Source organism: Bombus vosnesenskii, unplaced genomic scaffold (assembly GCF_011952255.1).
Source record: "Bombus vosnesenskii isolate JDL3184/JDL3185 unplaced genomic scaffold, Bvos_JDL3184-5_v1.1 scf7180000013267, whole genome shotgun sequence".
Classification (NCBI taxonomy): domain Eukaryota; kingdom Metazoa; phylum Arthropoda; class Insecta; order Hymenoptera; family Apidae; genus Bombus; species Bombus vosnesenskii.
This window is the reverse complement of record NW_022882927.1, coordinates 3,072,896-3,088,396: the sequence shown is the minus strand read 5'-3', so window position 1 is coordinate 3,088,396 and position 15,501 is coordinate 3,072,896. Positions and strand designations below refer to the sequence as shown.

Here is a 15,501-nt window from a genome sequence, read left to right as displayed (position 1 = left end):
GGTTGTTTCATCTGCATATTTCCGATATAATTATTTACCTAATTGGGTAATATGCAATCTCTATATGGGAGATTTTAAAGTAGGATACACGTAATGATTAGTGTATCGTCGTAATAAGTACAAATCGTAACAATTTATAGCTTTTCATTCCTCCACGATGGATGGGTTAGAATCGTCGCCCATCTTCCAACGGAACAAGGCGCGACAGCGCATCGATACGATCGAAATTAATAAAATGGAAAATAATTATACCGCGACTCTGAGAAACGAAGAGCGATGATTCTGGTCTTGTTATCGGAAAGCCATTACTCGAGCGGAAGCACCGCGTTTCTCGATCGCTCTTATCCCGCTAATGGCTGCTAGCCGCATTCTCGAAACTTTACTATTCCATCGTCGATCGGTGTCGTCGACTATCCGTCGCGAGGCTTAACACCGCCTAATTACCATCTCGATTAATCAACTAGCTTGGGCCATTCACGATCGTCGGACGGCTTCGAGTGCACAGAGTTTCTCAAACAGCGAATCATTTTCGTAAGAAACGTTGCTGCAAGACCGGAAGCGTTCATCGGTCGACATACAAACAGACACGGCAATAACGAAGATACGTTATCCGAGGTAAAGTAGATACGAAAGACGGGAAGATAATGACGAGGACAGTCCACCCACGATTTTCCTGAACGTGAAATCCGCTTCAACTCTGTTTTCAACTTCAACTCTATCTTCGAGGCTCGTCGTTTTTGTTTCTCGTTAATTCGTTGGTGAAACGAGATTGAACAGCTAGCCGCATTGTCGTTTAACTAGAAACTTGTAGATAATTGTGAAATTAACGAAACCTCGTGTCTCATCTAACGACGATCTTAATTTAGAACGCTTGACGACGTTAACGTGAATTTTAACAGTTGTTGGTAAAGACCGTTAGTCGATGAAAATCGTAAGCGTAAAATATGAAGTTACGTTTATACTTTAAGTAAAGACGTTTACGCGAAAAGGTTTGATAGTAAAGACAAACGAATCTCGCTTGAAACGATTCAAAGTCGTTAGATTAGTAACATTCGTGTATTGGCGATGTATTTCAAGAAGCGAAGAGAGAGCTTCTTTTAAGATTGAAATTAATCGCACGATGTAAGAGTTAAACGACCCGAAGGCAACGAGTCAAAGTCTCAGCGTGGCTCGAAGGTTACGTGCAAGCGATGGAACGCTCGTCGAATTTGCCAAGAACGGTCGAACGCGCGAATTCAACGTGGAATCGCGGCAGACGCGGAAATAATTAATCACGGGCGTTGCTCGTCCGGTATCCGAGAGAATTTTCAGCGAGTCGATAGTACGAACAGTCAGAGAATTATTATCCGTGGCAGTCCATTAATACACAACCGAATTAGTCGGACCCTTTCGTTCGAGGTACTCCAGATCGAACGAGCTGCGCGTCTTCGGATAGCTTTCCTTATTATTTCATTCGTCTCATTAAGAAATCTGCTTCCGTTGACGCGCGCCGCTGAGTAGAAAGTGAGAATTAACGGGGACCAGAAACCGGCACGGAAATAAAGGGAAAACGACGAAGAAAAAGAGGGAGGAAGAAAAAAAAAGGGGGAAAAGGGAACGTCGAGGAGTAGAGACGAGAAACGCGACGTTATTTCTGGAGTAGGAAAACACCGCGTCTGCCCTGCTCCCGTCGAGCATCAGAAATATCGACGCAGCCACTGTGTATGCGTGCCGACCCGATTCTGAATATTTCGTGGATATAGGAGAACTCCGCTGCTATATATCGTCGGGAAACAAGCAATTTATATAACTAGAAGTCGTACAGGGTATTTGAGTACGGGACAAACTGGCGGTACAACTGGAAAAGAGATCATGAATGTAAGTTCATTAGCCGATAGCCAAACCTTTCAATGATACGAGTCATATACAAAGGCAGCGAGAAGCAAGTTCATAAAGTAAGAAATATAAAAGGACACTTTAATTTCACGAAGCGGATTTATATTTAATAAGTAGAGTGAAAAAGAATATAATATAGAACAGGAAAGGGATGTTTGTTATCAACATGGTAAAAAATCTTTAGTAATAACAATCTATTTTTATTTCGGTCTAGAGATGAATTCGTCTTCTTTATACTCATCCGTCCGTATTTTGTATATTTACGTAAATCATTTATACGCTGACCTAGCCGTAAATTTACTTGACCTATTCTTTGCTTAAATATACCAATACGATCTATTCTCTTAACGCGAGAAATGTTTACTAGCAAAAGTTATTAAAATTCATTGTGTATCGATAATAAACCTTCTTTTATTCACCACCGTAGTTGCAATCGTTTGGAAGAGTTCAAGTACTTACGGTCGATAGTGTATATCCAGAAAACACGAAGGGATTTTGATTGAGAAAGATCTTTATACGGAAGCTTTCCGATTGCTTCTATGGCTTCCACTCTCTTCTACTCGGCGGTATTACACGCTCCAGTGAATACAGCATATAGAGGATTCGAAAGCCCAACATTTACGTCCCGTTCCTATTGCATTTGAATTTTTTCTCCTTTCCAACATGGTGTATCGATTCATAGGAAACTTTCTGCTTGATCTTGGAACACAGAGAGCTTTGAAAATCCCAGTATGATTTCGTTCGTCGAATATTCGATCTCGTTTCACTTTGTTCACCTGTGATCGGTGTACGTCGCAAACCGATTCGTTTCTTTTTCCTTTTATCCGTCTCATTCTCTTTCGCCAGCAAAATTGCAGTCTTCGATACGCGTTTGGAAAAAAAGAGTGCGTCCGATTGCGCGGTAGTACACGTTCGTATAAATCCACGTGCCAAGATTAATCGCGTGTTCGGTCGGCCAGATTTACGCGCGCTTTGACAGAGATTCGTTCGACTGTTGAACGAACGGGGGATTCGTCGAAAATTGATTTCACCGAAATCAACCTCTTTGTAACTCGGCAATCGAATGAAAGGGCTTTTGCAATAAGAAGTAAAGTAACAAAAATTAATTAAATGTCGGGCACTTTTTCCAACGTGTTTTTTTAAATATACGATTAATGCCAAAGACGATCTCTCTATATATCGTAGATTATTAATACAACGAATAATCGACTATTCTTTGCGTGCTTTCAGTAAGTATGTTGTAACTGTTATATAAATATATCTTCAGGCTCGTTTCAAATTTGACCTATATTATATTCGCGATAACCGTGCCTCGTTAGTAGTAATGAGATTTCAGAATGTTTTTATAATGTACACGTAGAAGATTTGTAAAAGCGTTGGAATACTTTAGAAGTATGTCATTCTAAATTCTAAATAATACTCTTTAATCTGTAATTTACGCTCCTTATCTTATCTTAGGCAATTTTCTAAATTTGGAAAAAATCCTGCTTATCTGATCTGTATCTTAAAGGCTAGGTAATCCGAGAACAGAGAATTTTCCTGGAATCTTGTTTTCGAAAGGTCGTTAGAATATCGTAATTGCGTAATTTATGTCTATCCGAACTGCGGATTTTTATCAACATACGTAAAGAAGTGGATGTGTATAACCATTTATTTCACTCGTTAAATCTCACAACGAGTACGAGAGAATATTTTACATATTTTAGCATATTACGTGTGTTTTATACGTTTTTGCTTATCCTTTAAAATTTCCCATAAATGCACGAATATTCGTAGTCCGGGTATTTCACTTTTCTACATACACGCAGATGCCAATATTTCGCGTGTGCCGATCTTTTAAAATCGATTCGCCATGTAATCGCGATAGGAAAAGAAAGCCGAGAGGAAGAGCAAGAACACGAAACATTGACCAAACATCGTTAGCGAACTAATTTCTGTATCCAGAGGGTGGTAAAGAAAGGAAACAAAAACGAAGTGTACAGAAGGGATCTCGATGTTGTAGGAGATTTCCAGTGGAGGAGAAAAACCTGACAAAGGGGATTACGGAACAAAGGAATTAGCGAATTAAAAACGGTGAAAACAGGAAAGGACGAAGCGCACCTCGGCCATTGAGATTCCATCCGCGAGCGTATTAGCCGTAGTTGCGCCAGCGGGAAAGATGCGCCGAAGCTGAAGGAGAATCGTTGGCTGCAGACGGAGGCCGATAGGGGAGAATGGGTCTGATAAATCGATTTCACGCTCGCGTTGCTCGGGCGCAAATTAATCCGGTGAATGCGACCGAATCGTCCCCGGAAAACGCTTCGACTCGCGCGAAGAGAACCAAAGATCTATGAGATTCAACGCCAGCCAAGAAGCTTGACTCACACGCGAAACAAATACGTGGTTCGTTTATATAGTATAATATATAAAATTGCGCGTTACAAATATTTCTTTATAAATATTAGTGTCAATGCCAGTGATAATTAATGTTAATAAATCGGTGAAACGAGCACACGCTATCGCGACACGCTGATACGCACTAACATTTCACACGAGACACAATAACTCCTTATCTCGTTTGATATAACGAGGGGTGCGGATTTAATTTTGATTTATCGATGCGAGGGGCAAGTGAATGCAGACGAATACTATAAACTCCCATTCATGAGCGAGTCGTGTAAAAGCTACGCTGATCAACTCCATAAATTGAGATATACTGGAAAGTAAGTTAAGTGGAATTAGTGTAAACTGGAACGGTTAATCTTTGCATTTTGATAAGGAGAGTCAGAAAGCGAGAAAACCACTCGACTCCACCGACAGGTATCATAGATAGGCTTTAAAGTATAAGAAAATTAGACCTTTTGTCGAGAATAGGATCTCACTACTAAGGAAAGTATAATCGATAAATATCCTTCCGTTATAACATCACGCTCAAAGGTTCGTTGTAGCCTTTTGATTTTATTAGCAAGACTCGTTCGTTATAACTTTCATAACGTTTCAGAATTGTTTGTTAGAATGAAATCCCATTTATCCGGACTTGTCTGGGGACAAACAGTCTATATAATTGGAGTTCATACAATAAGAGTTTATCAATCTTCTCCGCTACCTATTATTTTTTGTTCGCGTAATAAGAGCTAGCGTTCAGATAAACGAAAGTTTATTTAATACGGGCATTAACTAAACTTTCGTTCCAATAAGTTCCAATAACTGTATTTCACTGTACGCTAGAAAAAGCGTAAAAGATACAATAATTTCACAAAACGGATTTATATTTAATAAGAGCGACGAACAAATATAATACACACAAGAAATTAGATAACCGTTACCAATGTGGTAAACAAATTTTAGCGCAAACGTTAGTTTAATAACGTTCTTTTATCCGCCACTGTACTTAGAAGAGGCGTTGTATCGATACGAACACGAACGACGAACGATTAATAGTGGATATTTGCGTAAAATATCGAGCAGTTTGTAACATCCGTCGTGAGTCATACTACGTCACATGCCTTTGCCAGTCCCGCCGAACCTCCGTACCAACTATAATTACGAAGTTTAATTGACTAACGAGTGCAGACGGGGATCGGCGAACCAGTGCAGAAATGGAGCTCTGATTGGTCCATTCACTAAACCCGGCTTCGTTCATTCACGTAGCAATTAATTCGAAAGCGTCTAGCTGCAGGAGTCGAGTATAATGTTCCTCGTAGAAACTTCTCTTCCCGCAATAAAAAAAAAAAAAAAAAAAAAAAAAAAAAAAAAAAAAAAAAAGAAAAAAAAGAAAAGAAAAAGAGGAAGAAGGAAGGAACGAGTCAGAGAACGTATCGATATCGGCAGTTTCACGACCGAATCTGCAAGTCGACCCGGCTCTACCAACGATATTCCACGGTATATTTCGATCAGTCGGCGTAACTCGCCTGCAACGAGAAAAGAAACCCCACGAATTGAAACCACTGTATAGACACTTTATTTCTTTCGTTTGAATTATTATTCAGCAATGAAACGTTGGGATAATACAATTCTTTATCGGTTATCGAATTAGAAGCACTTGAAACTTTTAACATTCGTTATTTCTTTTTTTTTTTTTTTTAAGAAAATTAAAAAACGTAAGTGAATTCTATTAGCAAAATTTATCAATTACTAAAGTGCGTTTGATATATATAAGGACGTTTATGGGGAAAGTCTATGAAATAAAGCGATAAATCGAGCAAATTGTCGGTCGATGAATTGAGAGTTTTAATCCTATTTTTTAGTATTAGTTAGGTTTTATTGATAACCATAGTCTGAAAAAGCTTTGTTCTGAGAGACACTGTGTTTCTATTTATACATATAATAAAACGCCAGAAGTATTGTGTCTGTGCATTCAATAAAGAAGATAAAACTGTCATCCAGGAACAGCTCATAAGCTACGGAGTCGAAAGATCTAATCTTTGGAATTCTTGCCTGCCCGTTTGTTTCTCTATTTCTCCCCGCATCACGTACAAACTACCGAACGAATTTTTAATCTTATTTTCTCCTTCTTCTTGTGCGCGTGTAGCTCAGTGTCCGGAAAAGAAAATCACAGTTACGTTTCGTCTCGATCCGTTTTGCAGAAGCCGAGAAGCTGCTTCAGCGATAATTTGAACAATCAAGAACAATTTGCCATCTATCTAATAACAATACGCGCGTGTATATAATCCATTCTTCTAATCCTGTCTGCATAACCAATTCACTTACGAAACTGAATTTTCCGTGTCCTAACTCGATTCAACCAAGAACAACTATACCGAGACGACCGAAACATCGAAGCACCAGCTTCGCATCGTCGCTCGGTCAAATCGCCTGTACGTTTGTCAAATATCTACAATTGCTCGATTTATAATGAAATTTAACACCGGTTTAGTCGCCACCTGATAAAGTTGATAATTTCGCGAGGTCGTTGAACGAACGGATCGTCGAATTCAGTGGAATCTTCTCAGGCTGGCGCAAGGTTTCCCTCGCTAACGGACATATCCCGGTGCCACGGGACACATGTGAAATCGGGATAGTGGGCATGGGAACACACGAAATGCAGATCCGCCTTCGCATATGCCTTAACACACGCACGTATGCGCGCCGTACACCGAATTAACAACGACCTAATTGACCGTCGCTAATTCCCTCGTTCTCAACGCCTGGCCTCCCCCTCGTCGGTTGCGTCCACGTCGCGTTTTACGACGGACATCGTTAACGCCGACAGCGTCTCTCAAACTTTCTTCCCGTCTCTACTCGATCAACACCGAGAGAGCTACAACTAGAAACTTGGTCGATGCGAGTTTTCTACTCGACACCGTTCTTTTCTATCGCGTGTTTTTGCGACCGCGAACCCAATTTCTCGACTTTCCCACTAAAGTATTGTACGTCGATCATCGTATATCGTCATTTCATAATGAAACTGTGTCGTTTTTCGAATATGCCTGCCATATCATGAACGTGTCGCTTCTTCGAATAGTTTTCAACGTGCAGTGACTCACGAAAGTATTCGAACGCTCTTAGGAACTTTCTATGTACGTTCTCGCACGAAAGTTTGGAAAGTTAATTATATCGGCTCGAGAGTGGAAAAAATTAAGTAGCTGAGAAAAGGAATTACGTAATAGAGACATGGACGAATAATAAGTATACAACGAACAAATTATATACTAGTGATATATCAATGGTTTTATTAAAACACGCGTGTAATTTAGAACTCACGATGTACAGCAATTAGCAAAATCGTATCGAGATTGGAGGATGCCCTAATTATTTCATCGTGACTATATCAAGGATATTTGGAACGGGTCTGAAAGCATATACGGAAGTCACAAAATATTTATTGGAAGCATACACTTTGCAAAAGGTCGAAGATATTTGTACAGTCGATTATTCACTATGTAGCGAGACTATCGTTAGCACTAATTGTATATACGTTCAACACTGTGTACTATTCCTACTGTCTTCTGATCTTTTGCTAGGTGTGTATGTTCGCAGCGTACGTCTCGTAACCTCTATGTGCATTTCTGAATTCGTTTCAAACGTTGCTATTATAATCACGACAGTCGTGTCTCGTTACAGTGCCAACAAAATTTCGAAAATTTCCGTGCGATGCGAATAACATATCGATAAAATAATCCCGTGGTAAGCGTCCGGATGCTTTCGGCTAAGCAAGCTGTTTTCCTGAAAAGCTTGACGGAGTTGTGTCACTTTTACACACACACACAGGCGTGCAATATCATCGACGTATCGCTTCTTCAACGGGTTTTCAAACTAATTCCCGTCGATGCTGGTATTTTCGTCCCGTGTTCTTGCAACTTTGGCCACCGCGATGGCATTAAAGATAAGCTTCCTCTTTAAACGGAAGCTCGATTCCCGTACACAGAGTCGCGAACTAAAAATATCGTCGGGATGCATCGATCAGAGGGAACCGGATTCGGACGCCAAAGTATTCGGCCTTGATCGAATCGACCTGCGTTCAATTCGTCTCGATCGGACTTCGTTTCCTCTCAAAGGGTCAGAAAAAAATTTGCGCCTCAAAGCCAACGAAGTTGTGCGTTCGAAATAGAAGAGGGGCTTGGCTCGCGATTCGTCATTCTGCCGAGTACGAGCGTTGGAGCGTGGGTCGCCTGAGCGTAGGTATTAAATGAACTGTAATTATCATTTATGCTTTGGCAGACTTCACGCTTCGTGTTTTGTTCGTTCCCGGTGAACGATACGTGAAAAAGCCGAGCGAGAAACAGCGCCGAGATGGCTACAGACTTGCCCTCTTTTGTCGGATACGTATTTCGCAAAGATAGTGAAAGTATTTAAAGAGTCAATTATGCATCGTATCGGCCAGCCTCGATATTCAATGGAGCCGTATTTAACGCTTATTATATAACACTACTAGTTTCCTACTAAATATATGGTTTGTCGTAAATAACTCGTATATTTAGACTGGTTTCAAATTTTTAATTAGCGTACTCGTGATAATTGTGTCTTGTTATAGTAGATGGAAGTTCAAAATGCATACAGTATACCGTTAAATACTTGGCACAAATATTTGCACACTTTGCAATGTTAAATCGAATGATTTCCACGATATTTCTTTTTTTAATTACTTTATTATAAATCTCTTAATTCGTCCGTGTCTTATAACGTAAAATAATAAAGTGAGATTCGTTAGACTTTTATGACAATCGCAATAAGTAGATATTCTGGTAATTATAGCATTGTAATACATTACACAAAAGTTCTTTTTTTTTGCGGGAAAGCGTTCGAATACTTCTGTGCGCGAATAACCCTGTAAATGATACGACATTAAACTTCAGTTTAAAAAAATGGATGCGGTCCTCATTTTTGCCGCAACAAACGTCAAGCGAAAATATCGCTTTCGACGGGGAATTCGCGAAGAACATCGACAAACCCTCGGTGAAACTGGGCTCGCGCAAATAACTCACGTTTCCTCGCCAGACAAAGTTTCCTCGATGGTTGGAATTTATCAAGGAATTCAGTTAGCTCGGATTTAACCGAGCAACCGTAATTTCCATCCCCCGAGGAGAGAAAGAGTTGGTCGAATTACCCGACAGTCGAAGACATTCTACTATTCCTACTGGATATTGGAGAGGCGAGACGAGGTCTTTTTCCAAGTACGGTTTACCGAGATTAAATATTTTCGGATTACCGAACGACGAGCCTTCCACGCCACCGTGAACGCAGGTCGATTAAAACCATGAACCATTACTTTGTTATAACACAAATTTAAAATGTTGTAGAGTACGAATTCGATGATCAACTTAAGTGATTTTCATTGCCGATAATCGTTATACAGGGTGGTTGGTAAATTGTGGTACAAGCGGAAAGGGGGTGATTCTAGGCGAAAAAAGAAGTCGAAAATATAGAATAAAAATTTTTCGTTCGAGGCTTTGTTTTCGAGAGGATCGACTTTGAATTTTCGACTTCTTTTTTCGCGTAGAATCACCCCCTTTCCGCTTGTACCACCAGTTACCAACCACCCTGTATATGATTAAAATCTGTTCGACTGCTGGTGGTTATCGATGAGGAACATTTGTTTGGTTACCAATAACCATTATAGGTGGTGAAAATATCGTGTGATTTACTAGCGATCATTATCGACGCCGATAAACTTCTTTTTTATCATTTTCTATCATCTTCAATTTCACAATGCTATTAGTAACATTGAAACTATCAATAATATTGATCAAAATATTCGACGATAATCGACAATAACCAAGAAGATAGATCGTCGTCGATAGCGAGAATAGTACTAATCAAAAAATATTTTCATCGCCTGTACTGGTTACCAGCAAGCGAAAAATGTTCTCATCATCAATAATGATTGCTCGTAACTAAAACCGATTTCCATCGTCGAGATAACGATTACCAACAACCAAACAGATTCGAGTCATCTGTAATGGTTATTCGTAATTAGGTGCAATATGAAAAGTTGATATCTTCTAGTAATTTCACGTTTTCGAACATTTGCTTAAAGACGCGTTTCGACGATCGGTATTATCTACGATAATATTGACAATAATATTAAGGTTATCGAACTTGAGGTTCTCAACAGAAACCCTCAAAGAGACGCTCCAGACGATCAATATGTTGTAAATACAACGTTGAAGACCTTAAATATTAGCGATAATACCGATCGTCTGCGCGCTTCTTAATGATCACTGCCCTGGATTCATCTTTTCCGTAGAAATTTTAAACGAATAACCATTATCTTTGGTGTCCGATTGAAACGTAAAGGTGACGAAGCAGGCAATCGATGTAACGAGGTCCTGTAGAAGCTGGAGTATCATCGATGGAGAAAAATGTGGGTCATCGTGGAATTTTGATTTGCCGTTTAAACCGCGTAGAGTCGTGGCGATGCCGCGAACGGAACCGTCATAAACATGCGCACATGTGCGCTGTTTATGGGAACGAGATTGACGTCAAGGGTGACCAAAGGAAAAAAGGACGGCTCGCAAAAAGATCGGCCAAATGTACGCGCGAACAAGGTCCCTTCGATAGACCGAACGACCAACTTTATCCCTTGACGCAAACGATGCTCAAAAAACTTCCAACTTTCCTCCCCTCCTTTTTTTTTTAGTTTTTCCGCTTAACGCTCGTTTAATCGCGTCCCAGAGGCGTCTTGCGCTATTAGTTGGCAACTAATAACGTTAGCGAACTCGCAACAAATCGTAGTTCGTAAAGTTCACTTGCGCAAACAGTTTTTACAATTTTGCGAGCTGCGAGTTAGGTAACTGATAGGTCGCTTGCCAAAATAAGCAAAACCTTAAATACGCGAAATCGCAGGAAAAGTGTTGCAATTTCTTCCGCGAGCACGATATTATTAGTGCGCTTTATAAATATTTGTAGCAATATATTATTGTGCAAGCTACGGCTTGTAACTTGACTCAATCGATAACAAAATTAATAATATTATTCACGTTCGTATGAAATTTCTCGTATAATTATTTATGACTCGCGTTATCTAGAAGCGTCAAATATGAGAAATATTACCATCGGCTGACATTTAATCCGTACAATTTACTCGCGGAATTTTATCCATTCTATTGATTCTACGGTGCAAGAGGAGATATTAGTATCGGTAATTTGTAACTTTCAAAATTTCACTGATAATTGGTTCGATCGTGCGGGATATTTTTTTTTGCAAACGTAAAGCGTGCACGTGCACGCAGCAGAGGAGATTAATAATGGAGCAAAACGAGATTTCCACAAATCAGTTAGACATGGCGTAATAAACGTTTTCGCATTAGCGATAATTATATCGTACGTGGACGTTCGGCAGCGGATTGGCCGCATCATTTTGCGAACGCTCGTGTAACGCATCGGCTCGTGACGAATATTAAATTCTGGTGGCACTGGTCTGTCGCAAATATTTCGTGCCGAGGCTGCACCTTGTGACCGTAATTGAATTCATATAACGCGGATTATGGCACGTAACGCTGCCTGAAAATCATCCCGACCGAGAGCTTTGTAACTCGTGCGAGTATTGTAATAACTACGCTTCGTCACGTGCTATAAAATTTTCAATTGCTTATAGATAGCTTCTATTAAAATATATTATGCTATAATATAATATAAATTTCACTAACACTCTTATGTCACGCCTTTATCACGATTATATCGTTGAAGTTTGAAACAAACTTGAAAATATATATAAGAACTGCGAGACATTGCAAACATTCGCTTCGTAGAAATTCGCAAAGTATTTGAACAGTCGATTATTTATTACGTTAATAAATTTCGGTATTCTATGGGGCTATATTTAACGCTTATTATATATTTTGTGTATGACTATGCATAAATAACTCTCGTCTTCCCTTAAACCCAATTAGAATCCTGATATCGATCAATAACGACAGCCACGTGCCATGAAATTTTCGTCTCATCGTCTATCAACGTGACAGCTGTTTTTAAAGGATTAAAGTAAAACTTATCGAAAGGGAGCAAGCGTTTGATCGCGGAACGAGTACGCGATAGCACATGAACGGCAGCGTAATCGCCAAAAGACGTGACACAATAACAATGAGGTTGCATGGAAAAGAGAGCCTGTAGCGCGTCAACGTCGCAATGATTCATTCGATGCGATTATAGTCTTGTCAGAATTCGCACGATTTGGCCAGCAACGTCGTAACCGGTTTTGATTTCCGGCTAAAACGTCAACAGGAAATTAACGACAAATCGAATGCCGTAACAGTCAGGTGGATAGCTTTAAATCCGTTAGACAATCGGGAAGTAATTATGGCTTTGAATTTGCGTCGCGTCGACCCAATTAGACTAGCCTGAATTAAATGCATTTTCCGATCAATTCGCAATCTACCGTGGAATTCATCGGCCATTGCGATGCGCGCACGGAAGGAGAAGGTAATCGTGAAAGTATAGTACAGAACCGGTTGCAATGGAAACGTAACGAAATTACGTTGATTCGCGTGCGTTCACTGAAATCGTCGGTCTGTAAAACGTACGTATTACAGACGGTACGATACATCTCGTAACTACGAAGCCAGTGAAAAATGTTCAACTATAGAAGCTCCTTAAAAAGCAAATCGATCGACTCCATTTTCTAGAAAATGATTAATTTCACACAGGTACTAGCCATTATCTAGGTGCATACAGTGACGGATAAAGGAAAGTTAGAAAAAATTGATTAAAATTGATAAATTTCGTACTAAAAATTGTTTACTATATCGATAACAGTCGTTTATTCGTTATCTCTTATTAAGTATGATTTTGCGAAATTCCGGTGTTTTCTTATATTTCTTATTTTATACACTTTCTTCTGCCCCTCACTGCAATTACTATCCAACTCCACGAAAAAGAAATGTTCAGCAAGCTAAGAGCAATTAGTTTCAGCGAATAGACTCAAGTTTCTAGATTTTGTAGCTTATGTCTCTGGACATTCGCATCTTCTGTCATGGAAAAAGCGACACAACGTTTTTGGTTACCCGATAGATTCAACCTTCACGAGAGGATAGACATTTTAGCAATTTCTTTATAAGTTAAAACTTCCAACTAAAGATTCTAACAGCTACTTGTCCATCAGCTGCACCAAGTAGAACAAAAGTATCCATGAATTCTGTCGAGTGGAGGAATGGACAAGGTTGAAACGGTCGATAGTTGGGAAAACGGAGGCAGGAAGCAAAGTTGCTGGCGTTTGTGAAAATTGAACTAGAGTTGGCCCTAGAGGCAGCGAGCTTGCTCATTGTTCGACTGGATGTCAAGGACCTCTCGTTCTCTCTGTCTCTCGATGTAATTAGCATCGAAGCACGGGAAACGCGGACCGCTGTTTGTCGGACGCGTTTCCCGCGGGCAAATTTCGGAACAAGGGCATTCCCGCGGGACTCTTGCCAGCAAACTATAATCCTCTGCTCACCGCACAGAGGGATCGATTTTCCTTTCGAACGCCGCCCGCTCGTTAAAATATGCGCAACAAAGGGAAGAGAATATTTCTCTAACGATTTCCACTGGTCGACTCTGTTGCAGGACCGTCCCCAGATTTCAGCAGGCACACGCTGGTTAGACCGCGAGTCTATCACGGCAGGACCAGGCGGCACATCTCCTCGACCAAAGAGAACGTAAGTTGCATTTCTCGATGCTTCGTCACTCTCTTCTTATATACGCGATATATCTACGTTTATCGTATTTTCTAATACAATATAATAGTATAATTAATCCTTTGTACACTCGGAATCTATCGTGACACGATCCAGCGTTGTTGAATGAGTTTTGCAGACGTATTCAGCTGTCGTTTATTAAATTATCGAACATAAAATTCGCATTCGAAGATATTGTCTCTCTTGTGATTAAAAGATAGTCTCATTCGCGCGATCATTTTAAGCATTTTAGAAAAAAATAAAACAGTGGTTGTTTTGATTTCGTTGAGAGAAGACTCATAAATTATTTCAATCTAGAGGCAGACTCATTTTTGGTTATTTTAGATCGTTCTTAGTTATCAATTTAACGCGGTCTACAGTACGTTCGAAAAGGATGAGCTTCTTTGGATAATTACTTCTCTGAGCGAGTATTCGCACGACCACGTTTTAAACGTTAACATTGACGTATAGATAACAAGCAGGGACTGTCGTTTTTTAATAACTACACTTTCCATGTACATCGTTCGAGTAATTTAAATCCCAGCCACGTACAATTTCTAAACTAACGACACAATTAAAACAGTGTTCGTCGTTCGATTGTTGTTAACAATAGCAACGGTTCCCTATTTAGATCTTACGGTAAAAGCGCAGTATATCGTTCGAATAATTATGAGCGATAATCGCTCGTGTATTTATATCACTTCCTTTTCGATTCTATCACGATCGCGAAGTCGCCTTATCTGCATTTCTATTACACGCTTTACGCACATTACACACTTATTTCCACGTATTGACAACCAGCGTTGTTTCGTCGCTACCTATACAGCAGCTACAAAAAGTATTTTAACGATACCATAAATTTTCCAATAAAGAGTTTTTTAAATTCAACATTTCATTTACATGGCGAGAAATTTCTGTAGTCGTACGAAACACTGCTAAATCGTACAAAGATTTAACCGAATCCGATTAATCGCATTGGTACAAATGCTACGAAAAATACAAGAGCGGGTCGATAGCTTCTGTAGCCACTGTATATTCCCATTTAAGAGACACTTGGTTGCAGGAAAAAAGTGGCTCGTCCGCATCGAACCTTACCATGGCGGCGAGATTTCTCGCGAATTATCTTACGCGCGGGGAAGAAGAAAAATCGATGAGTAATTAGCAAACGCTGCGACCGTCTCGGCCACATGTCTGCATTTACGCAGCCGACTTGGAATGCTAGATACGGGCCGCCGCGTCGACGCTGCAACAATTTCGATGCAAATGTCGCGCCGCACTGCGAATACGTAATCCAGAATAGCAGCATTAACTGTGACCTACCTGTCGCACAGAGACGAGAGGTCGCGGCAGAAATTTCATCGATGACACACCAGGGCGAGGATATTCGACCGCGACGAAGCCGAGCCTGGAGCTTCCATCGCGTCGTAAGCTCCATCACGGACTTCGTCACGGTTTTCGTTCGCGCATCGTGTTCGCTTCGAAGCTGTTCCGGAGATGTGTTTTGTGCCGAGCTATTTTTAAACCGATGAATCCTCTTAACGCGAGATGCGTTGAAAAC

The 15,501-nt window shown here is 40.2% G+C and overlaps 1 protein-coding gene across 1 annotated transcript in view; it reads left to right on the top strand.

Annotated features, from left to right (window-relative positions):
* The window catches only part of LOC117230895, a 70,030-nt gene that overhangs the window by 27,445 nt on the left and 27,084 nt on the right, over window positions 1–15,501 (top strand). The window contains exon 2 of the mRNA XM_033488802.1: window positions 13,834–13,925. Coding sequence (XP_033344693.1) covers window positions 13,834–13,925 — 92 coding nt within the window. The remainder of the gene's footprint in view (window positions 1–13,833; window positions 13,926–15,501) is intronic.